This window comes from Ammospiza caudacuta, chromosome 13 (genome assembly GCF_027887145.1).
Source record: "Ammospiza caudacuta isolate bAmmCau1 chromosome 13, bAmmCau1.pri, whole genome shotgun sequence".
Classification (NCBI taxonomy): Eukaryota; Metazoa; Chordata; class Aves; order Passeriformes; family Passerellidae; genus Ammospiza; species Ammospiza caudacuta.
The window spans coordinates 12,980,190-13,005,693 of NC_080605.1; the positions used below are offsets into that span (position 1 = coordinate 12,980,190).

The window sequence follows — 25,504 nt, forward strand, 5'->3', positions numbered from 1 at the left end:
TTGGCCATTAATTAGAAACAACCACATGAGACCAATCACAGATGCACCTGTTGCATTCCACAGCAGCAGATAACCATTGTTTACATTTTGTTCCTGAGGCCTCTCAGCTTCTCAGGAGAAAAAAATCGTAAGGAAAGGATTTTTCATAAAACACGTCTGTGACATCGGTGCCCACCTCTGCAGCACTGCAAAAGGAGCCTGGCTTCCAGAGCCCAGCACGAGCAGGGGCTGCACACATGCCCAGCTGCCAGACAGGCTCTGTGTGCAGGGGTTCATCCCTCCCCTGCAGGCTGCACTCAGAGGTTCCCCAGGAGGGAATTACCATCAGTGGTTGTTGGTCCTTCCAAGGGTTCAGCCCTCACAAGGGGTGTGGTGCACACATGGGGGGCCCTGGTACAGTTCTGGGGTGTTGGTGACTTCCAGACTTGCAACGTGGGATGTTAACCTCAATCAAACAACAAAAAGCAGCAGCATTTCAATTCCTGCTCAAAGCAAGTGATTTCCCATTTGTTTAAAGGATAAACACAGCATCTGAAACTCTGTTTGAGGACAGCTTTTCTTATATTTTATTTTTCCTGAATTTCATGGAGAAATATCTAATTTTAAGTAGTTCTGTTGTTTCTAAAGTTTAGTTTTTTGTTTTTTCTAGGAGAATCAAGACCAAGTGAAAAGTATCATCTGTAGAAATAAGTCATTACACTGCAATTCAGATATATTTTTTAATTCATCTCTAACATTATGTTGCCCCTAACACAGCAGGGAATCTGTAGCTGTTATTCATTGGTTTGAAAGATTTTTCCCACTAGAGCGGGACCTGGGTGACAAATGGCCAAGAGCTGACCATCAGAAATAGAATAACAAAACAAAATTCACCTCTGCCAAGGCATAGTTTCCCAGGACATCGGGCTTGGCAGGAATTCTGCCGGTTCATGGCCAGCATTTCACCAGAGTGAACTTTGGTTTTCAGCACATTCCTGCTTCTCCACGTGTGAGGATCACACCAGAGCAGGCTGGAATGGCAGCCTGGCTGTGAAGGTTTCCCACTCATACAGAGCAGCATCCATGCCAAGGACAGGAAGAGATCCTTTGGAGAGGACCATGACAGGAGCATCCATGTAATAAAGGCTTGTGGGAGATGCAATGTGCAATCCTCCATGGGCCATTTCCAGGAGAAAAGTGAGGCAAGGAAAGGCCACACTGAGCAAGACAGAAGCTCTTGCTAAAGACAACTGGAAATTTTGCTATTCTGCTAGAAAACATATCACAGCTTAAACCTTCAAAGACCACAAGAGGACACTATGGTGCCACTTAGCTTCAAAGTTTATTTACTTTAAGGAACTTCTGCTTCACTTGTAAAATTATTTATGACTGTATTTGATGCACAGACTAGCCATCTCTACAAAAAACCTTGATCTCATCTTTAGACACTGAAGAGTTGCTTAGTCTTTGAGATGCCATTTCTTTCCTACTCACCCAGGTTCTGCACATTCAAATAAGAACAACTATATCAAGGTTTTCTACAACAAACTTGTTAAATGTGGCAGTAACTTTTAGTGTAGAATAAAGATGCTGGAAAAAAATACTACTCTGTGGATCAATTTTCAGATCAGTTGCATTTTTAGCATGGGTAGATTTGTCATGGTCTATTTAATTTTTAATAAAGGGCTCAGAGAGGAAACTGAGCACAGACCTAGACAAGATTCTTGAGATGCTGAGTTTATCTACAGGAGGAAACTCAGGAAGATTAATCCAAATCCAAAGCTCTATTAAACTTATTCTAATGTTTGTATTCCAGACTAAAGAGACCTTCTTTTGATTTGTGTGATGAAACTTGTATTAGCTTCAGTTTTAATCTCACTTAGTTTGATCTTTGTTTTGTTTCTCAGCAGCAACCCTCAGAGGAACCTGAATTCTTGTTTCCTGGACTTTATATTTTCCTTTAATTGCAGAATTGATAAAGGAAATGTTTTATGAAAACAGATAGACCCGGTGCTGAGAAAGGGCTTCAGAGGAAAATATCAATTATACAGAGGAAAGAATCATCTCAATGGAGTTTAAAAAACAATCTGGGGAGAAGAATTAAGTGCCCTCTCATTTGAGTTCTGATTGTTAGGGCCAGAGCCTTAATTAGAAGCAGCCACATTTTTCTGTTGTAAGATAAATGCTGAACTTTGTTTACTTAGCTTGGGTTTTTCCCCCTCCACTATTTGTTGTCTCATGACAGAGAAGCAACTGAACCAAGCCCAAGACCTCTCTGAGTCACAGTTTTTGGAAAGAGGAATTTGTTGTTGCTTTTGTTTGCAAACAAAAAAAAAAAGTCATAATGGAGTTATAAATAAACATGAATGTGAGGAACTTTTTCTATTTCTCTGGTGTCAGAAGATTAAAAAAGGATAATTATAATACCAGCAAATAACTATTCCCATGTTGAGTGGTTCTATGTAGATGTAAGGCTTCTAGGTAAGATAGCAAGACAAAAAATGAAGACCCGGAAAAAAAAAAAAGGAAGAAAAAAAGAGAAAAAGGTAATTATTGAACCACTGAATCAAGCCTTCCAGAACCGTCCAAGCAGGGTTATCCAGGACCACACTCCGCCCTGGAAATGGTTCAGAAGATCAACTAAAATACTGCTCTGGGTCTGCAAATTAAATCCAACAAGTCTTAAGAGCACATAAAAGCCACTATTAGTGGGAAGAATCTTCTGGTTACTTAATTCTTTTGTACTTTAATCATGTTATGTTTTCAGAATTTGAAGCAATTTGATCACTTCCATATGTATAAATCCAGAGAAGAGCAAACAGAACTGCTGCTTTCAATAGCAAATGGAAGAAATCCAAGTTGCTGCAGTCTCACTCTGGTTTTCTACTCCTCCCCTCCCCTGACAATGAGCATGGTTAACCCAATCTCTGACACCATCAGCGGGAAAGAAACTCATCCCTTGAAGGAGAAAAGTTTTCTGCAAGAGCAGCTGGCTGAACCAGCTTAGACAAACACCAGTGCTGTGTCCAGGAGCCAGGGACAGAGCAGGGCAGCAGGCACAGCTGGCTCTGAGGAGCTGCTGGGGCACTGCTCCTCACCCCACAGCACGAGGGATGCAACAGCTGGCTTGGCAAAGTTGGTTCTGTGGGGCAGATGCCCACTGAACCTTGGGTGTAAAATAAAAAGTTAATAAACTCATATGCATATAGGTGGTTAGATTTAATGCACAGTGTTTGCTGACCTGGAAACAGAAATATGCTGGCATGTTGCTTGAGAAACTCAATGAGATGCAAGGAGGAATGTAGGTATTCAGCGGAGCTGAGTAGTTTGTATCTAATGTAAAACATCCAGGAGTCCTTGCATGGCCCAGACAAGTCACCTGCTGGTGAAAGTTTGGTACAGGAGCTGAACTGCTCAGATTTTGGGTGACAGAACTGTCATGTGTGTCAGACCAGCAGCAGACTTTGGAGGTTTGGTTTCTAGCATCATCACTTGCCCAGATGGACAACTCAGAGGTGAAGTGATTTATTTCTGTGGATGCTACAGCCCATTAGTCAGGGAAAGGATAGTACTGGGGGAAGGGCCCTGGCACCAGCCTTTTAGAACCAAATCAATAGTCTGCATCAATGTTATCCCTGTAGTTCTTGGCTGCTCATATCACATACATAAAAGCATGAGCTTTTGATTGTTTAAGATGCCTTCAACTTTGGGTCTTTTGAAAATCAGCCTAAGGTGCTTCATAGTACATAGATTTTGAGATTTACAGAAATATTAATAAATATTTTCAGAATTCATCTTAGCACAACTCATTATTTAGAAGAGGTAAGTCATGACTTGCATTCTTTCATTTGGCAGCCAACAGAGCTTATTACAAAGTTTGCATCTCAATTACATCTGGAACTTCACTGATACCAGCAGCCATAATAGAATCTGTCAGCTGAACTTGAATGCATTTTGAATTACCAATGCAAATGGCTGTTATTAATTGGGGCAGGGCAAAGGCATTCAATTGCAGCATGAATCATCCTCCCATTGGGAGACAGAAAACAGAGTACAATCATTTTGTGCTTGAGTTGTTACAAATGCAAAGTTGTGAAGAGTACAAGTTGCTCTCAGGGCTGGAGACACTGGCACCAGAGTGAAGGGTCACTAGTTTTTCTGAGAGCAGTCACAGCTGCACCTTACATGGATTTACTTTCGATATTTTTTTCGAAAGTAAATTTTTTTTAATTAGAAATTAAATTAGAAATTTTTTTAATTAGAAATTAATTTCTAATAAGACACCTTCCTACCATGCTTCAAGTTGTGTGGTTTTGATCATTTAAGAAAAATAAATTAGCGGCAGATATTAAATAAGCTAGATAACATGGATAATCAGTGCACAAGATTTCATCTGTTGGTTTTGCCTTCTGATTTTGTTTCTCACAAGCAGCTTATTTGAAGCCTTCTGAATTAACATTGTAACTGGTAATGGAAAAGGGGCATTTAGATCACAAATGTGTGAGAAGTGCAGTGAAGCAGAGGTTATCCTAACCCTGATGCAGGAACCCCACCTGGTTCCCCTTTTTGCCTTGTTCTCCATGCCCTGGACAGCTGGAGCAGGGATTTGCTGCAGGTGAATGTCCTCATGGACTCAGTGCAGTGACTCATCCCTTCCCATGGGCACTTGCTGGGATGGGTTTAGCAGGATCTGAATTTAGATGAGGCTGACTGCCTACATGCAGGATTAAACCTCCTTGAATTTCAAGCAGGGGCTTGAAGGGCAACCCTTCCCTTTGTCATTGACCCAGAGTCCTCATGTTACTCTGGCCTTCTTTCTGCCACAGGGGTGTGAGGTTCTTCCAGGGTCTCATGGGCCTCTGAACACCTACACTCTTTTGTGAGATTACACCAGTGTCCTTACACAATTTTAACCAATATTTTATTGAAATTTCATGTCTCTGTTTTGCCACAAGGTTACAAATTACTCGTTGCACAGTCAACAAACAAGTGCAATACATAATAGATGATAAGTCATAGAAAAGTATTTTATGTATCTTTAAGAAAAGGAATATATATTTTTAGTCCATGCTGTAGTATGGGAAGGTAAAAAAGTAAAAATTAGCAGGCAGTAAAATGACAACACAGTATAAAGAAAACAGCTGGAAGGAATAAAGAAACATCTTACATTTTGTGTAAGGAAGGAAATATCAGAGCCCTAGTTCTGAGAAAAGACACCATGTATGGAAGTTGTCCAATGAATCTATTAGAAGTTCTGATGGGAATTAAATGTTTGCCATATTGAATTAATGATTTTACCAGTAAAACCAGTTCTCATTACAGTCAAACAATATCAGGGAGGCCAGACTTCTGAATTAGTAATTCCCCTTTCTACATGCATATCCAGGATCAGTATTTATTGAGAAACTATTATTTTAAAGTTGGCTTCTGTGCAACTAGATTGTTTCCCATGGTTTGTAAACAATTCGGTGACATACAAAAGTATAATTAGAATATATTTATCAAGGAGATCATCTTATCAAAAAAATTAATGAAGCCTAATTTTGAAGCTATAAAATACCAGAGTTCTTCCAGAAACCCTGCTTGTACACAAAATACAGAAATGGATGGTAGGAACAGTCTCAAATTCCTCTAGAAAAAAGCCTAATGTGCTGGTTTTTCATCCTATTCATGCTCAGCCTTCTCTTGTTGTTAAATACTTTGTGTGCTTACAAATGCTTTCTTTAGATCAATTACAGAGCTTTTATTCTACATTGTCTAAATTCCGTAGATGTCATATTAGTAAATAAAAATTGGTATAAAAAAATCACCATTAACAGCAAATATCATGGGAAAGCATTTACCAGCAAGCACTGGGAACAGACTACACAAAGATGTGGTGCTGCCATCTTATCATTTCATTATAAATCTCAGTATATTGACTAAAATGTCAGTTTTGAGCCTATGAAGAGCAGGCCTATTTCAATATATGCTCTTGTGTATTTTAAAATGTATTCCACAGGCCAAAACAGCAGATTTAAAATAAAAAGATCTCTGTCTAATTTTGCATCTATGAATCCGCTGGCGATGGTCTGATTTTAGCCAGCTAGAATAGAAATGAAATAATAAAACGTGTTATTGATAAGGATAATTGTTTCAATGTCAAAAAGATTTCCACAACCCTCATACTAGCCAGAATTCCTGCTTTGTCCTGACTTGTTCTTGTTCACATCATCATGAAAATGCTGCAAACAGTTCTCCTCAAATTATAAAAAGTATCTACAGCATTGCCTGCACCTGAATGTAGAGATCTGCCTCTACCCTTCAGTAATTGTCCAGTTGCCCACTGTCCTGGTCAGGGTTCAAAAATAAGAGTTTAGTACTGCAGGATGGGTTTCTAAAGCTAGTTGTAGGCATGCAGTTCAAGCTGGAATAGGCTTGTCACTCATCTTGTCATCTCAAAAAACAAAACAAAACCCCAAGCAAACCAAAAAAGCACTTTTCTCCATATGGCAGGGGTTGGTCTTCTCTGAGTAAGGCATCAACTATTGATGGAAGCTGTATGATTTAACAAGAAGCAATATTTGAAAACTACTTGGCACAGATGTCTTAATCATAATTTCTAGTTCCTGTGTGAAACTGCTGGTTCTGGGCTCCAGTCTTTATTCCACAATATGAGTACCAAAACCATGCATTGAGTATTACAGAATTTATTCTTTAAATGTGAATATTTTCCATTAACAAAGTTGGTCCTGGTCTAGCCAAGGTGATACAGAATTTATCAGTTCAAATTCTAAACACTTTTGCTACATCATTTATAATTTACATGACTTTTCAAATATGAAGATGAATTTATAGAAATTATGTTTAAAATTTATAATGGTCTTCTGCTAACAAATCACAGAAAGATAAGTAGCTGCATTGCAGAGTATTCCAAAAATCTCTCTAGACTCCATAAGCTTATGATACATAATACAGCATTAAACATGATACAAGTGTCAGGATGAAAGGCTGTGCCACAGAAGGAAATCCAAAGGACCTGGATGGCTGAGGCTGAGGCTTACGTAGGTCTAGGCGACAGGAGTGTTTTGTTTCTTGCAGAATTTCACTTTCACCTACGCCCATTACTGCAAAATTGTTCCGCACCTACAAAAATTCAAAAGTTTGTCCCTGAAAGCCACACTGGCACAACAGCTTTATGCAGCTAGCAAATTCAATGCTATTTACCCAACTCAAGCTGTATTGCAAAACCACATCTGAGTGTGAGGAAATCAATATTATTATTCTGCTGTATCCATTCCTGTGAAGCACTTCCCAGAATTCAGCACATTACAGGCAAGAGTCACAGGTCTGGCTGCTCTTTGTCTTGGCTCTCTCCACATTTGGAGAACACACACTCATGAACTTTCTTTCCTGAAAAGAGCTCTCAAGAGCTTCTCACTCTCAAGACAGAACTTAAACATCTCTAATTTAGATGGGAAAAAAACATCATTAAATCCCACAGATTGGTTAGGAGAGGTGAATTTGAGCCTCTCCATAATGTCAGTCTGCCACACAGTGAGGTCAGCATTATGGAGATATTTTGGCAGGTTAACTGGAATAGTTCAAATTTCACTAATTTCAGTTCATCCAACATGCCCGAAAAAGAGAAGTGGAAGAAAGGTCACTGTGAAATATCTGTTGTCTATAAGGCTTTGTGTGTAATATCTACTTACCTATCCCTGTCAATAAAAGTAGGAGGCAAGCAGTCTGGAAGTTTCAGCAGAGGCATTTGTAAAAGTTACCATTGAGGGGGCCCTACTCTTATCCAGTCTCCTTCCCTCCTCTCCTCCCTCATCCTTCTGGATTAAAATTTACCATTTATACTTAAAGCTCATTGGGATCTAGTTGTTATGTTTATGGCTTGTTAGTGGCATGGCCATGGCAGAGGCCTTTTGAACAGCAGCCCAATCCCATGACAAGAATTAAATTGATTTGCAGGAGTCAACATTCCTTGCTGCCCCAGCGAGCACGGCCAGACTGCGATGCTGGTACATCCGCAGCTTCTCCAAACCATGAAGTGATTCCATTTAGAAGTCACTGATGTGTGCTTATCAGATTACTGCAGAGAGAAAAACTTCCAAAGAGCTTTGTCTGCTCTCTCTTGTTTTCCTTTATGCTGCTAACACTCTCTTGCCATCTTGGTTTCTTTCCCAGCGTTTGGATTTACTGAATTAGGTGCTTACATTCCCTCTCTTGTTGAACAAAAAAACCTCTCCAAAACAAAACACATAAAATGGGGAAAAAAAAAAACAAAGAAAAAACCCACCCAAAAAATGCACAACAAAACACCAACAATTCATCTTTCCCTCTTGGTAAGAATCAAGATTCAGTTTGGATTTAAATCTTACATTTTCTACTTCCCTGAAGACACGGAGAAAGTTCTCCCTTAAGACTCCTTTCAGTTCAGTTTCATTCCATCCTCTTCTAAGAAGTTCCTCTATCAAAGAGGGGTATTTAGAGACATCTTCCAATCCCTCGGGAAAGCTGTTGGCAAGAGTCACAGAAGAACATCTAAAACACATCACTGGCAAGTTGGAGAAAAAGGGTTTTAATTAGTCTTTTGCACATATTGACTTTTGAAGTGAGCTGACTTTGGACCCAATTCTTCCTCTGGGAATTCAGCTGACAAACAGAAACAGCACTGGGACACAACGAAAGTGTTTTTCTTCACCTAGGACCCAATAAACAGAACACAACTGGAATGAAGATGCACTTCTATAGAGGCAAAATAAGAGCATAGGAGGATAGAAGACCAAAAGGGGAAAAAATAACCAGAAATTAATGTATATGGTAATCCACACTTTCCATCAGGACTTCAGAGTAAGAGGAAACAGCTGCATCACAGATGAAGTTGGGGCAATCCACTCATGTAACTGAGAACAAAAGGAAACCTACAAACACATGATGAGCTCTGGAGTTGCAGACAATTTTGTGAACTCTGTTGTTTACAAACTATTTACAAAAAATACTCCAATTAGAATAATAATATTAGTTTGGATTAAGCCAATTGTTTAGGCAGTGGAAAGAAACCTATTCAGAGCCTCTACTGAAGAAATTACAAAAAAGCAAAACTGATCTATGCCTGTGCTAATTCTTGTCAGAATAAAAATAATTTAGAAATAAAAAGGCTGCAAAACCTGCATCAAACAGCTGGTTTAAATTGTATTTCCATAAGACTTTGATGTTGTTTTGAGATGACTAATATTTTTGCTACTCTTCTGTTCCATGAAGGTATGGTGATCAGCATATCTCAAAAATCTGTGGCAGTACTAGCATGAATTAGGACCTCAACAACTCCACCACCAATTTAACTGATGGTCTTTGAGAAAATTCATGATAAAATGTGTCCTTTCCTTGCAAACTGTGTTTTTATTTTGAACATAATCATTTCAGAGCTATGATATCATGGGAGCTGACAAAATGGGTTTGTACTTCACAGATGTTTGTACTTCACAGATGGGGGCCTGACTCTGACTTTCATTCCGAAGCAGGCCTGACTCCAGGAGAAAACGAAAAAAGAAAAAGGAGGTAATGATTTAATAGAAAGATAAAAAGAAAAAAAAGTTTAAGGTTGCAGCAGCAAACGCCACCCAACCTGCATTTGTTTCCTGTGCTGTAACTGCAGTGGGCCAGGAGAGGAGAGGTTTCGTGGTAGGCTGCTCACCAGGCTCTGATTGCCTCAAACACTTCCCAAAACCAGGAGTGGCTTCACAGCACCCAAACTCTCTGGGCTTTCCCCAAGGAGAGTGGAGGAAAGAGTTTTGCAGCTCCTCTCTGGACTGAACCATTTACCATATAAAGGTTCAGGCAGCTTTTCTGTCATTCATCTGTGGCTTTTGGAGAAAAACATCCTCTATCACTGGTTTTGTGTGCCCAAACCACCACCTAGAGCACATGGCTTCAGAGTTCATAGGGCGTGAGGATCCATTTGTAGCACTGCTTCATACAGTTCTAAAAAGGAATTATTGTGCCCCTCTTTCATAAAACTTGGGTTAATGCTCTTTACAAGATAATCTGATACCACTTTTTCTTAGTCTGCCTTCTTTTTTTCCCTTAAATGAACCAAAACCCACATAATTTAAGGAGCAGATGTCAATGTTTGTACAACTTTACTCACCGTTGCACTCCATCATAGTCACCACCAATTCCTATTGATTCTGAGCCTGCAACTTCCTTTATATGGTCAAAATGATCTGAAAGAAAACATCAAGAAAACAACACCTAAGCGCCTAACAAAAAAAAAGACTATTACAGTTCATACATATTGGTACTGGGTAACAGCTCTCCTTAGTAGTGGGTTCTTGATAAAATCCTTTTTAATAAGTCCAAAGACACCCCATCAGGCAGCAACCTTCAAAATAACAGCTACACTGACGAAATGCAAATGAGGAAAGAGACATGAGCATCACAGTGCGTTCATTCCTAACAAGCAGCCCAATTATACCAATAGAATTTTCATTATCCATTACACACCTATGTTTCCCACTCTTAATTACATAGGCTTAAGGTGTTTTCCAGAAAGTAACAACTACTTTGGGATTAATGGCTGTTGGCTCTGTTTGTGAGCATTGTGTCCTCCAGCTACACACACATCTTGTACCTCTTGTTATTGTTTAATGAGTATTAGCTAGGAAAGTACCTAGAGCTGGGCTAAGGTGTGGATGGAATAAACAAGCAGTGTAATTTACACAGCCTTGAAAACGATGCATGCCCCAGGATATTCACAGAATTTGTACAAATTTGTAGAACCCATAAAAACTAAAGTATATAAACATCAAACCTGCAAGGGTAGAAATATTAACAACTTTTCTGCCACAGGCCAGTACATCTGCATTGAAAGACACCATGATAATTCCCTTGTTCTTTTTCTGAAAGATATGAAGAGACAGGTGATGAGTGAACACTCGTGCCCTGCAAACTTCGTGGGCATCTAATGCAGAATCTTCTACACCCATCCACCAGTGAGAACAGCAACATTAAGTCAAAGTTCAGATGGCAACACAAGGCTTTGCCTCCCTGCCCTTTCCCCTGTGTTCATTTTACTTTCATGCAGACTGAATCAGCAGAAGTGCAGTGACTACATCCAGCAAACTCAACCAGAATTCCAAAGTATTTGCAAACACTTTATTTTTGTAGTCAAAGGCTAAACACAACCCAGAGAAAATGCCCCAGAAGCAATTGTAAACTGCTGTTCAAGGATCTGTTTCTAAATTAAATTCAGGAATGAGGAGGTGGAAAGTAAACATCATGATTTGAATGCACGTTAACTGCAGCCCATCCAATCATTGCCATTAAAACAAAAAACAAAACCCCCAAGAAGTAAAGCCAACAAATTCCTTCCTCCAAAAACAAACCCAAGAACATATCACTCACCAGTTCCTGGAGGATATCATCAGGAACATTTCTTGAGTGGTTACAAACAGAAAATGATGCAGAGTGGCTGAAAATTACTGGTGCTTTTGAGATGTTGAGTGCAGCTTTTACAGTGGAGTAGGAGGTGTGAGATAAATCTATCAGCATACCCAGGCGATTCATCTCCTTTACCACTTCCTAAAACAGATGTACAGACAACAGTGTCAGTGTTAAGTTTCCTGAAAGGAAGCTGTTTGGCTAGTATATGGAAATAGATAGATTAATTCTGCAGCTGTCAGCTAGTCACAAACATGCTGTGCCTGAATTGGTTGCTATGTACCTATTAATTAATTAGTGATCTATTCAGTCAAAATTACCCAGCATGCTAAAAACTTAGAAAACTTAATCAATCCAAAATAAGTCACTAAAAGTGTTATTCACATTTTACTACTTGCACTTATGAATTCATACAGCTAGTCTGTATTTAAACAATTGTAATTAAATCCAACACTTCTTTTACCCTAAGAAACATCACAGGAAATTTGGTTTGACTAAATCCTGGTCACCTCCCAGCTATCAAGAACTTCCAGTAATTAATTTTTAATGTCAGTTTGCTTTTGAGAAGATAAGGCCAGAAGTTGTTAGTTGCATGACAGATTGCCCAGATTAGCATTTGAAAGAGATCCTTACTTGGCCAAATGCAGTCAGACCAATAACACTAGGATAAAAGTTGTGTATTCCTTTAGATGATGATTCAGACCTTAAAAGAGGGAGTGAGGGAGAAGAAACATTTTATTATTCTGGAGAATACAGTATCAGCAGCTGAAAACTGTTGCACTACACAAAAGAAAAATTACTACAATGTCACACAGCCCCACAAAAGTGGGGATAATGAGCTATGTAATAGGAATCTTGTTCAGGCAGTGCTTTTTATGTTCTTAACGGCTTTCAAGTTCAACTAATCAACTAATGTTGATTTTTGTGAAGGAATTTAAGACAATCAGATTGTCAAGTGCCTGAGTTATGATCATAACAAGCACTACATAATGGATGTAGTGTCCCACCACATGCACAGAAAACTATTTATCCCCAAAACCTATCACCTTGAATTGGTTCAAAGTCTTTCACAGGATAAGTTTGTGTCTGAATCCATAGTTCTCCCATCATGCAGCTGCCACTCCTTTGCATTAGACAGTCACACAAAAATATGCACAATGGTTACCAGGGAGTGTTGCAGGTGTGTGTTAGAGTCATGTAACGAACCCCCAAGTCATAGTACATCCTCAGTGCTGCCAGGCTGCTGTCAATGGAGTGGCCACCTTCTATTCCAATCAAACATGCAATCTTTTTACTGTCAGAGATACCTGGAAAACACGAAGGAGGATGATTCCAAAGTAATTTGATGACAGATAAGAAGCCAGCAGTACCAAGCAGCAATTGTCTGTGTAAATTGCAAGCAATAGTAAAGACATTTTCATAGAATTGGAGCTTACAGAATACATGTTTATATGGCAAATTTTCTCATGACTGTAATGGACCAGGGCTGTGCACAGTCAGTGGCTGTGGTTCAGAGGAAATGTTGAAGTTACTCTTTAAAGCAGGACATCTTGTCTGCTTGCATGTCTCTGAACACACCTCCTGTGATCACGTTTAAAAAATTCCTTTACAAGGAAGATCACCTTGGGAAGTCATCACAAGCTCCAGCTCTTCGTAGCTGTTGCACATCCTCTTGACAACATCGATTTGCTCTAAGGTCAGGCGAACAGCGTCCTTGTTCTGAGCGCTGCAAAGAACATACACTGACCAAAACTGAAAGAGACATTGACAAGTGAACCAGGTAACTTGTGTTTTAACTTGGAAACTTCTGTTTGCTCATAGTTCAGGAGCACAGACCAAAATAACTTCCTGCAGTTTAGAAGGGAGTCGCCACTGCAGCTTTTTCCCCAAAGAAAGGGCTAAGATGCAAGGCAAGAGCACCCACTCCAGACAAAAAAGCACCTACTCCAGATTAAGGCCTCCTGATACACTCTACTCCACAGCACAGGCAGGAAAGTAAGTATAAGCTTCCTTTAATTTATATATCACAAAACATATGCTGCTGTTTTGACTAAGAGTACCTGAATTATAAAACCCAAACTTTTGAAACACAGCTGTCGTGAAAGAGTGTTTGTGGCTTTTCAATTATATTATTTTTTCCTTTTTCAACATAAAGAACCAAAATCAGGACTAGGAAGGAAGCAAATTTAGAAATATGTTCTGAGCCCCACCACCACAGCAGTACATACCTGAGCTCCCACATAACCAGCCTGAAGTTTTGCAAGGTTTGTGTGGGTCCTGTTGAGGTCTCTCAAGTTGACTCCACTGATTTTATTTTGGTAAAGTATTCTCAGCTGCAGTACAAAGTCATTGTGGCTAGAATGGAAAACAAACAGGGCTTGTGATAGAAATAAGTTGTTCCCTTTCTAACCCAAGTGTAATTTCTTCCACTGTTTGGAGTCCCTTAGAACATTAATTGCCAATAATCCTTCCAGCAATAGATGCCTAAAAGTCTCTCTTCTTTTCTGCTTCTCCCCCGGTCCCACCAGTGATCAGGTTGGGGGTGTACAATAAGTTGGGAATGGACACGGCTGAGACAGCTGACCCCAGCTGGCCAAAAGATTTTCCAGACCATATGCTCAGCATATAAACCTTGGGAGGAGAAGGAAGGCAGGAGACATTCAGAATCCTGATGTTTATCTTTCTAAGAAAACGTTATGTGTGATGGAGCCTTGCTTCCTGGGGATGGCTGAGCGCCTTAGTCATGGGAAGAATTAATGCCTTGTCTTGCTTTGTTTGTGCATAGCCTTTGCTTTCCTTATTAAGCTGTCTGTGTCTCAACTCACAAGTTTTCTCACTTTTCTGATCCTCTCCCTCATCCCACCAGAGGGACAAGTGAGCAAGGGCTGTGTGGGGCTCAGTTGCCAGGTGGGGTTAAACTGTGACACCTGGCCAGAAAATCAAACAGTGTTTAGGGTAACACAATCCTACATTAAATACCCTCTGAACCCAAATTCTTTCCCAATGTGTCACTGTAATGGTAGCTCAGTGCTGTGTGCTCATAACAGCCCAAGCTTCTGCTAATCTGACATTTCAGCATTTCCTCCACCCTTGTCAGACTCACAAAGGGGATTTCATTGAATATATTTTATATACCCATCGATCAAACGTGCATCTTGCATCAGCTCAATGGCTCTTTCTCTCATTGATTTCTCACAGCTGAATGGCACAATATCAGAAAAGAACATCAGCAGCCACAATAACTTTGCCATATTTCTCTTCTTTCCCATTTTCCAGTGGAAAAAGTGCTAGAGCACAGGGATACCACAGATGTTCACTGATGACAATGAAACAGCAAAATTTCCAGTCTGCAGAGACTTTAGGCTTAACAGTGCAGGCAGAGCTGAATGCTCCTCCTTCTGATAAGGCTGCTGTGAGTTCTGAAGGAGGAAAGAAAAAAACAAAGAAATAATAGTAAACAGAAGGGAAAGTAGCATTAGAAACTCTGAAACTGCTACATTCTCCTAAAGATTTTAGGTTCTCTGGCTATTTGTGCTTCTTGCACATATGACCTCTCCATAAACTCTGCTGCTGCCACCAGCTCAGAGCTGAAGGGAACCAACTGCTCAGTCAGAGCTGTAGCTGAGCCTGCTACACCCTGGACTCACACCCAAAACCAGCTTCCAAAACAGCAGAAGAAGATAGTTTTGTTCATTATGTTAACTTGCTTGTTCTCTTTCTGTGGGAAATACCACATTGAAATGAGCACAGAAACTGTTTTCTGAGAAAGTTGAGAAGTGAACTTAAACCACACAGAACATCAGATGGGATGAAAGGAGCAGTGATTGCTAGAAACAAAACCATCCTCAAAATCCTTCCTCTGATAGCAGTAGAGTCTTAGAAGTTTTTCTTCCATAAATATGCATCAGAAATAAACATGTATTGTGAGATCCAAAAACTTTAGTGGAACAGCACTTCTACAAAACCATAAAGTTTAGAGAGCAATCAGAAGCTGTTTCTTTTCTGCTCTGTTGCAAACATAGAGATTTCCCTCAAATGTCAAAGCACAAATACAGACTTATCCTTTTACCACAAATGCAGACTTTGTTACCACAGGGAAAAAAGTCTTTGTATCTCTAATCTAGAAAATGTTAAATTTGTTTGTGGCAGCTCAGCATGTGAAATGTTAAAAAGACAAGGTCGAAAAACTGCCCAAGCAGAAGAATTCTGACAAGTTAGTACCACAAAAGCAAATTAGTTTCTGTAGACATGTTTTGGTTGCAAATTCCTCAAGCCAAAACACAGGACAGATCTGCAGCCTGAATCTCTAGAGCTCTGCCAGATCCTGACAAAAGGACTGTAAAGGAAAAACTAAGATTTTATAGCTTATTATCTGCTCTGGCCTCATATACTCATTGAAGTTCATATAACATGTCTGTTCAAACTGCTTAATGAAAATGTAGCAAGCCTTTTTCACACAATAAAACTGTTCTGAGGCTATAAAAACTGATACACAGTGTAGATTTTGGTCCAAATATTTACAATTTTTTTCTATGAATTCAACAGCAATTTTCAGGAAGATTTTTCACCAGGAACTAAGTGTTCTTCCAGTGGTTTGACTGCTAAAATAAATTATTTTCATCTATACATTACCAAATCATCTTTCTGTGTATGTGTACAAAAATGCAGTTCTTTGTTGCTACAAGAATTTTCTATAGATTTGCTAATCAAATTATCTTCTCAGTTTTGTGCAAAATATTCTTTATACTTTGACAGTAAGACTCCTTTGCCTTTGAAACTGTTTAGGTATAAAAAAAGACTCATAATTAAATCATCATTCAGAGATCAGTACTTGAAAACTGAGGGAGCATTGCAAGCGCTACACAAAATTAAGGAGATGGTATATTAGCATCCCTGTTTAAACAACATTTTAAATACAAAACCCACAGAGTTTTTTCCCAAGCTGACTGAGTAGAGCTGAGAAGTGGAAGCTGAAATAAGATTTATAGCTTTTCTTTGTTTATCTAGAGGCTCCTTGGAGCAGTTACCTTCTCCAGCCGAGTCAAAATCCACATTCCTCTGTGCTGGATCCGTCAGCTAAAGCTGGGCACTGGACCTGCCTGGCATCCCAGCAGCAACAAGAAACCTCCTGTGCTCCTTTAGCTCGTGCCACAGGCTGCACACACAGCAGGCATTTGGAAAATGCCACTTTGTGAGATGCAAGGTTTGTGCAGAGCTCTCAGCTCAGCTACACCCACGGGGGAGCCCCACAAGGCTTCTGCTGTGCCTTGTTAAAAACCCAGCGTTTCCTCCCTCTCGTGGCAGCCTGGCTGTGCAGTCCACAGTGCCTCTGTTCCCGAGCAGATGGTGTGTTAAAGTCACTGCTTGTGTGGTTCAGAAATAGGTGCCTCTCACCACAGAAAAATTTAGGTTGGAAGGGGTTTTTGGTGGGGTGTCATCTAGTCCAGCCACCTGGGCCCAGGTAAGGTGACTCCAAAGTTAGATCAGGTTGCTCAGGACCTCATTCAGTAGAAGATTTGATATCTTCTATGAAAAAGAACATAGAACTTTTCCAGACCCCTGTTCTAGGGCTTGCTTATTCACATTGACTATACCTCAGCCAGTAAATATCTACTTTGTGTTGCCATACCTGCTGTACTTTATTCAGGACTTTCAGTGCCACTGTATTATATTTACAAAGGTCAAAATAGTCACAAGGTACATGTGACATTTCCAAAAATAATTATGAACCTACTGTGACTTTTCAGTCTCTGAACCTACTGTGACTTTTCACTCCCTTTCAAACACGAAAATTTAGGAACAAGGAAATATATGCAAAACCATGACGCTAGAGTTTCACATGAAGTCGTCTGCTTATCATAATTTTTATTTCACTTCATATTTTTACCGGAAACCAAAAGGGCATAATGATTTTGTTTAGGATTCATTGCAGAGAAATGACCAAATCTCATGATCCAATCTCCCACAGACCTGTTGTGCAAGTCATGTCTTAAGTGAATACACATTTGTCATCAATCCTCTAGTTCCCACTAACTGGAAAACTTAAACAGAACTCCCCACATCCCTGGCAATTCTGCTGCAAATTGCTAATTTGGTGAACTCCACTTATAAACATTTATTAGTCACTTCTCTGGACTAGGGAACCCTAAACATTACAAATGAAATAACAAGAGAAAAGACTAATATTTTCTCTTCGTAATCTGAAGAGAATTTTCTCTTCTCTGATCCAGACCAAAGCCATTATTATGCCTATGACAAGAAACTATCTTTCATGTTGAAATTAAAGCAGCAGTTATGGGGTTCAGACTCCTTTTCCATTTATGGTCTAGTTCTAGCCCGTATTTCCTGGTTAATTTTACATTTTTCAGGTTCTCAACTATATCTTCCAGAGTAATTAAATATCACATACCTTGCAATTTACTTTTCCCAATTTCTGAATCTTCTCTCCTTGCAAAGTCAAGTTAAATCTCTGATCTGATTTTTACATAAAACTCTTTTTCCACATTTGCAGAAAAGCTAAGTTCACCGACTCCCTGTTCAACAACAGTTTTTGCTGAGCCACTGAGCACCTTCTTGAGCTTTTAACAGCTCACTTCTTTGCAGATTCAGAACATAACGGATTTTTAAAGCTGCTAAATGCCAAAAGCTTCCTTTGTCCATCATGAGGTTTCTTCTATAATTTTATTCCAGTAGTCCTGGATTAGTGTTAGCAGCTGTTGGTGCATTGTAATTCTTACAATGTGGCATTTTTGATGTACATCCTTCCTGCAGAGTTCACCTGGCAGCACTGGTCTCTTGCTCAGTGTCCCAGGAGCTATCTTTATTGCCCAGGGTGTTGTTACACAGCTGTCTCTCCCTGATGATAGCTATCACCATGTTTATAGCATGTTATATTCACCTCACACATATTTTGGAGCAGGCTGGGAAGCTGTAAAAGGACTGCAGCATTCACACTGGAATCAGCTGCTGTCAGGAGGCAGAGGGATAACATTATGTGTTGGAAGTACTTTTCCCACTAGGAAGGCTTGTTCCAGCCCAGAGCCTCTTCATTAATTTCAGCACTTATACATCCAAGCCCCTGATAGTTTTTACTGCCAGCACAGATTGAGCTGTAGATGACTACAGCTGGAAAGTAGGACTTGGTACGTGCAGATGCCTTTTGCAGCAGTCATCTCTAGCTCCAATTTTGTTTTCTATAAAATTCTTCTCTTCTACCAGCTCCTGGCATCAATTACACTATATAGCAGCACTTCAGTATTTGGGATAGAGACAATAGATAGTTTTGTGTGTAATCAGCTTCAAAACCCCATTGCAATTGCTTAGGGACAGGCCACATTAACATAGATTGTAACTCCTGCTAATCAAGGATTCAAACTTGCTGTCCTTCTTCTGTGTGAAGATTACAATCTCCAGGGCAGTCAATTTGGCATTTCTTGAGGGCAGGCATCAGTGTTTTTAATTAGAAACTGTTACAACATGTTAGGAAGAGAAAATCCTGTGTATCAGGATTTCAGTTTGCATAAAAATAGCAATAGAGGCAGAATTAACCATTGCAAATTGAGTTCCATCTGTTTCTTCTGCTTATCTCAGCCTTAGTTTCAGGTCCTGAAATGAAGTGAGCTCACACTCAGAGGGGGTGGTGATGGGAGGTCCTTTGGTAATTTTAATCTGTTTAAATCAGCGTGGTTGCAACGTATTTCTTAGATGAGACCTTATGAGAAATATTCATCTTGGGAGATCAAAGAGGTTAAAAACCAAGCCAGGGAAAACCTTCTTTTTGCCGTGTTGCTCTGCTTTTGGGGTGCCCAAAGCTGCCCCAGTTTCATGAATAATTTGACCAACATCCTGAAGGCAGTTCAGAGGCTGCCATACCCTCTCAGGACATGAACACACAGAACCACATCACTGGCACCAGTTAGCAAACACAAAAGAAACAGGAAGTTCTGTTGTTCAAACACAAAAGAAACAGGAAGTACCAAGACAAGCTGTTCTCTTCACAGAACAAACATTTCATGAAGCACATGAAGATATCACCAAAGCTCCTTAGAAGGAATCTAGAGCTGAACATTTGCCCATAGCTGAAAGCAAATAGTCCAAAATGAATGCAGATACATCATTTTGATCATACATGAACACAAATTAGTACTATTCTGACACCCACCAATGTGTCTTGTCAAAAGTTTTTCTAAAAATACCAAAGTTGCTGTGGATTCTCCTGGCTCAATACTCGGACAGAATTAATTTCTGTACTTTCTTGGAAAGAAAGGTGGAGAAAGCAACAGTGGGAAAAAATTGCTGCAAGAGCTTATCTAGTAATTTATATTATGTTTATTTTAAAATAGCATTAATATTTACAATTGGTAATGCCCAAATGGCAAAGCAAACCAAGCAGGTTTCTATTTGTTTAGCTATACACTTGTTCTACAGAGGTATCAGGTATCCAGTTTAACTCTTTTGATTCAAGCAAGGCGAAGTTCTTGCCACGAGGTGGCAGGAGCTTCCCCATTAAAATGATACCTAGTCTGTGATCTGGTGACAGATTGCTAATTGGCAGCACTGGAGATGACTTCTGAGAAGCAGGATGCAAACCAGCTTGCTTCAGACAGGTGGGCTCTTTTATTTGGAGGTTATCCCCCCGCCCAAGGAAATAAAAAGAAAAATCTTTTTTTTGAAAGGCAGTTGAAGAGGTCATGAAAGCCTCAAGGACAACAGAAGTTGTTGCCTGCTCAGTTTGAGAGTTTTATCTGAAAAGGCTTCCAGAAACACTTAAAAAAGAAAAGGAAAAAAAAAAAAAAAAAAAAAGCTCCTGTTTAAAAGCAGAATTCTCAAAGCTCTATTTCTGCCACTTCCCACTCCAATTTTTCAGGAAGAGCAAAGCCATTCATATCTATTTAAAGCAGCTGCTGCCCCAGCCAGGCAGGGCAGCAAGCTCCACTAAATGCCATGTTCCCTGTTCAGCACAGGTTTCTGAGGAGAGCCAATGATTTTGATATCAATGAGAAAATCCAATTTAGAGCAAGTCTACTTAGCTTCATTTTTGCCACCTAATAATGGGCCTATTTTTTTCCTTCGTGTTTCAAGGATTTTGAGTTTTGGAGGGATACCTAAAAATTGCCTGATGTGCAGATGGTATCCAGGTAATCCTTGAGCAAGGCCTGGCTTCTTATTCATTCCTATGCTTATGAGTAGAACATTTCCTTTACTGCAAGCTTGTCAGCACATGCTAGGATATTCGAAGAGTGTAGGTTTTTATACCAGCTCTCTAAATAATCAGTTGTGTGCCAGTCTCTTCCTTAGCAATCCTGACAGGCTTGAGCAATGTCTTCTCTTTGCTGTGTATCTGCAAGCACCTGTGCTGGGCACACATGCAGGTACTGTTTATTTTCCTGCCTGAGAAGTATTGTGAAGCTAAACAGAGCATGGAAATAAATTTACTGGCTTTGTCTCTTGTTCAGACCACATTGAACAAACTGGAAACTAAGTAAAGTTGCTCATTGTCTGTCAGAGACTTTCAGAAAAATCTAGAATTTGCTGCAATTGTTTTAAGTTACCTGCCTCAGAATCTGACAGGAAGCACAATCAGATGCTCTTAAACATTCAGAGCTGTGTGGAAATAAGAGATCCTAAGTAATTTTATTTTTTTTTAACATAAGTTTTAAGAAACTTCCAAGTAGTTTTTTCTTGGCATCTTCTTGATAGACCAGAAAATTTATCAAGGATGGCCTAGGCTAGGATCCATTATTTCTGAGGTGTTTTTCACAACATATTGTGATGCTTAAGAGGTTTCTTTAATTGAGGAATTTATCAGTAATTTCAATGAGGCAGTAGACAGAAATTTGCCATGGTTCTATTGGAAAGAGAGCTCCCTTGCAGCAATGAGAGCAAATCACCATGGAAACTTTTTGCTAAGATGGTATTAAAGCACAGCATGTACACTTACATCTCTCCTTTTGTAATAGACAGCATTTTGTGACACAGTCTGGAGTGACTGAGTAAAAGGGTTATTTGCACATGGGGCACCAGGACTTTCCCAGAACTGCTGTAGGATTTTGTTATGCTGCAGAGCTGGCCAGTTGACAGCACATTTTGTTACACATAGAGAAGTGTTAAGAGATGAGTGGACAAGTAATTTTACCCAAACAGCTTGGTAAAGTCAAGTTGATACACACACAGGAAAAACAGATTTGTGAGCAGGCCTTAAATCAGTTTATCACCATGAGAAGCTAACTAAATGTTCTCATGCTGTCATAGAATGATCTGGTTTTCAGGTCAGGCTGGACCAGGTGTGGTACAAAATGGGGAGCAGCCCCTCTCCAGGGGGACACTGTGCTCCCACAGCACAAGTGTGTCTCAGACTCTGCACTGGGGTCTCACTGACCTTTGTACACAGGCACAGATGTATTACAAATACATCACACCAGGACCCAGATAAAGACATCTTGTTCTCCTGTGCTAAGGCCAAACTGTGAGAGATCACTCACATCAGTTTTTCTCCTCTGACTTCACCCAAGAGCTGTGCACAAAACCACAGGAGCACACAGGAAGAGATACATTGTCTTAAATCTGTTGACATAAGCCAGAACACATTCCCTATTCCCTACAGAACATTAAACAAGTATCTACAAGCATCCTGTTTTGAGGTTCATTATGGTTTTGACATATTCCTGTCCCAGTTTTATATGTGTCTGCCAACACTGTATGCCCAACAGAATTCTCTTTTTGTAAATATTTTCCAACATAATTTCTCTTAGAACCAAGATAATGGTTTCTCAGTTGGTTGGTCATAAATGAATAACAAAATTTGTTAAACAATTTTACCTGCCTTATCAAAAATTATACTGCAGAAGAAAGTTTGGAAACAGTGTGGATATAATGCTTTAGACTGTTTAAATGAAGTTGTTCTACTTTAATTATAAATTCTAGTTAAGGCAAAAGGAATTTGTAGGTATTTGTATCCAGCTACCTGTCCAGTAAGGACACAGAAAAGTCATGTGAGGATTTAATGGCCAGAGTGAGGTACGTAAGTTCAATTTTGATCCTTCACTGAAGAGACTCAAAGGTTACAGCTCATAAAAGGCGAAGAATTTATTTATTTTCATCATAGTTCCTCCATGAGCAAGGCTGCCCTGTACAGCTGGGCTGGGGCCTGGTGGACAAGTGACTTCTAGAGGGATGAAGGTTCCAGTGCCTTCAGGAGCTTTCAGATGCAGCTCTGGAAAAGGATTCTGTGGAGTTGGAAAGGAATTGAATCTGGGCTCTCATTTTTGGGGGCAAATATGCAGAACAGTCAACAGGACCTCCTCTTGGGGTCGTACTCTGAGAGGAATGGCCACTGCCCCTTCCCCTTCCACTCGGGATCATAACTGGAAAGGGTTGGTGTGAGCCAAGAGCAAAGATTTCTGACCTACCCCTGCTTGTTTGCCAGTCGCATCCAGGTAGCTCATTAGTCAGCCTAAAGGGCTTTTCAGCCTAAATCAGCCTTTCAAAAAGCACCAAGAGCTGCTGAATATAAAGCCACAAAAAGGCTTTTGATCTGGATGTTTGTTTTTCTTTAAATGGGTCTGAATCTGAGATGTAACCCACATTCTCCAGAGAGAGAGAAAAATGTGACAGTAAGGTTCTTTCCTGCTGTTATGCTTCAGTGCCCTCCTTCCACTCCAGAGTCAAGAGGCTTAGAGAGCTAATGCACAAGTATCAAAAAGCTGAACCATGACTATCAAAACAGGAGTGGTTTGCAACATACCTGATATTCAGTGCAATTAGGAGCTGAAGCACCCATTAGCAATCAGAAAATGGACAAATTAGTTTGTACCTAGACAAGCTAAAAATGTTACCATTTAAATACTACTATTTAATCTTTTAGGTTTTTCCCCCTACCCTTATTCTTAGGGTTGACTCTTCTCCTTACTCTGGGATTGCAAATTTGTTCAGAGATGTCCAGTGCTATCCTCTCTCAAAAAGACACACCTAATGCCTGTTTAGGCATTAGCCAGGGATGAAAATCCAATGCTCTTAGCCCAACTCAACTCAGACAACAGCAACAGCATCTGGCTTCCAGTTCAATCTTGATCTTGATCATCAATGATAGCTGTCAGACTTCTACAGTTTTATTTCCTCTCACAGAGATTATTCAGTGTCCTTTTGCTACATCCTCCCGCTCATGTTTAAATATTTGTTGTCTTCCTCTAAGAAGCAACAGAGTTTCTAAAGAACAGCAGAATTTTTACAGCTGAGATATTTCATGCAGCTCAATCCACAGGGCATTAATTGTTTCTGATTTCCAAATGAAACACACTGAATTTTTAAATACCACACATAATGTGAGTGTTCCCAGCAAATCAGACACTACAGGTTCACTTGCTATTTATGCTCCTGTACTTATTCAAGACTTGATCTTCTGCTTGCTGGACTAATGAACAGGTCTTATGGCAAGTGCTTTGTCTTGGCATGGTAATTCCCTTCTGAGTGTATTTAGATTGGCAATTCTAAATACAGGGGCAGGAGATTTCTCACTGTCAAATCCACATGATTTAAAGCAGTGGAGAAGTGGCACAATGAAAGAAAGAGAAGAAGGAATCTTTATATTTGTGAAACTTTTGACTGCCACGGTAAACATATGTTCAGGATAAATTTTCAGCAAAGCATGTAAATTAACACTGGGAATTGCTTCCTTGTGTGTCAGGCCAGCCTGGTGTACTTCTACACCAGCCAAGCTCCATTTGAAATCAGATTTGCAGCATCTCGGTTCCCTAATGAAAACAAGCTGAGTTCCTGCACATAGTTTAGCCTTCTGGATGTCTAATTCAGCAGGTGACTGCCATTTTCTATCCAGAATATTCACCTTTCTTCCCCCTGCCCCAGTTATAACATTTTCACAGAACTGGAATGTTCCTTCTGTAAGAATTTAGGTAATTGTTGAATTTTATTTTTTTAACAAATCTGAACAATTCTATGATCTGTCCCTCCTCATTGCCAAAACTGTTCTATTCTCTGCCCATATTCTGCTTAGCATGCCATGACATCTTTCAGATCTGCAAAACTCTGTTTGTTTTGCAGGTGACACATACAAGCAGTTCTTCAATTCCTACATGCATTGTCTCAAATCCCCTGCAGCAGGAACCACACATTCTGCAACTTTTATTATTTTTCCCAAACCCACTAAAAGATTTAAATGCATGTTCTCATTTGCTATGACTGTTACAGGTTCTTTTTAAATAATTCTTTCTGGTACAACTGTCCACTAAAGAAAAGGGGAAAAAACAAATCCACAAAAACCCCAAGCATCAAAAATACAAAGATAGCCATTGAAATCACTTTCAATAGCCTTTTCTAAAATGCTACATGTAGCATATGAGTAATATGACAAGAAGTAACCTTAGAGTGGTCACATATCACAAAAGGAAAAAGGAAAACATGTTTAAGTTTGATGATTTAAGGGGGTGGGGGGTGGGAGTGCATAAGGACGAGAGAGAACCACAGCAGACAGAAGTGAGTACTGAGCTGACAATGTCTGAAGGCAGCAAAGGAGGCAAAGTGTCAGCAGATGGCACTCGGGCTGCAGCACAGCCCCACAGCTCGCAGAGATCCCGGCAAACACACAAAATATTCGAGAACTGGAAGACTGAGAGGTGTCTGAGGTCCTGGGCCATTGAGGCAGCCAGGCTGTGGAGCTGCAGGTGGTGTCAGGTCCAGCCACGATGATCTGCCCATGACAAGGGGAGATGATTTCTTCCACTGTGGCTCAGACATCCTTCCCTACCTGGCATGACCCTGTAACTACCAAAAGCTCTGAGGGAAATAAGGGATTGAGCTCCAGATCAGTTTTAAGCATATTTAAGGGTGTAATCAGAGCAGGCTACAGAAGGCATCACTGTCGCCTCTGAACAAGAAAAAATCACAAGGCAGAGCAAGTCTCAGTTCCTGAACTTGGTTCCTAGCATTAAGGGGCTCCCCCAGTCAAACCCTCCCACTCACAAGAGCCAGTGGTGCCCCACTCTGACCAAGCACCTGGAGCTGTAACCACTGAAAACAGAGGTGGGTACTCTCCTTAGCCGGCAGCTGTGCTGCACCCATAAATCACTGTGTGCAGGTACTG

The 25,504-nt window shown here is 40.1% G+C and overlaps 1 protein-coding gene across 3 annotated transcripts; it reads right to left on the reverse strand.

The window, feature by feature from the left end:
• Nucleotides 1-4,923: 4,923 nt before the first annotated feature.
• LOC131563401 (dipeptidase 2-like) lies at nucleotides 4,924-16,647 on the reverse strand. 3 transcript variants are annotated; one of them, XM_058813435.1, is made up of 11 exons: nucleotides 16,437-16,647; nucleotides 14,545-14,828; nucleotides 13,638-13,764; nucleotides 13,032-13,161; nucleotides 12,575-12,716; nucleotides 12,043-12,112; nucleotides 11,374-11,550; nucleotides 10,781-10,868; nucleotides 10,118-10,193; nucleotides 8,349-8,484; nucleotides 4,924-7,104 (listed from the first exon to the last, which is right to left on the reverse strand). In XM_058813435.1, the coding sequence occupies exons 2-11, from the start codon at nucleotides 14,676-14,678 to the stop codon at nucleotides 6,919-6,921; spliced, it is 1,266 nt and encodes a 421-aa protein (XP_058669418.1). In that variant the 5' UTR covers nucleotides 14,679-14,828; nucleotides 16,437-16,647; the 3' UTR covers nucleotides 4,924-6,918. The 3 variants fall into 3 exon arrangements, with proteins under 3 accessions (XP_058669418.1, XP_058669419.1, XP_058669420.1); XM_058813436.1 differs by lacking the exon at nucleotides 12,575-12,716 and having other exon boundaries at nucleotides 13,032-13,135; XM_058813437.1 differs by lacking the exon at nucleotides 16,437-16,647 and having other exon boundaries at nucleotides 13,032-13,135; nucleotides 14,545-14,785.
• Between the last annotated feature and the right edge of the window lie 8,857 nt (nucleotides 16,648-25,504).

Bases quoted from the DNA above. Each gene is read 5' to 3' on its own strand.
- LOC131563401 (XM_058813435.1), bottom strand. From the start codon at position 14,678: ATGGGAAAGAAGAGAAATATGGCAAAGTTATTGTGGCTGCTGATGTTC. The intron at 12,717-13,031 runs GTGATCTTCCTT...CGTGTTTTCCAG, and splicing joins GCTTGTGATGACTTCCCAAG to GTATCTCTGACAGTAAAAAG. The intron at 8,485-10,117 runs GTGAGTAAAGTT...TCTTGCCAACAG, and splicing joins GACTATGATGGAGTGCAACG to CTTTCCCGAGGGATTGGAAG.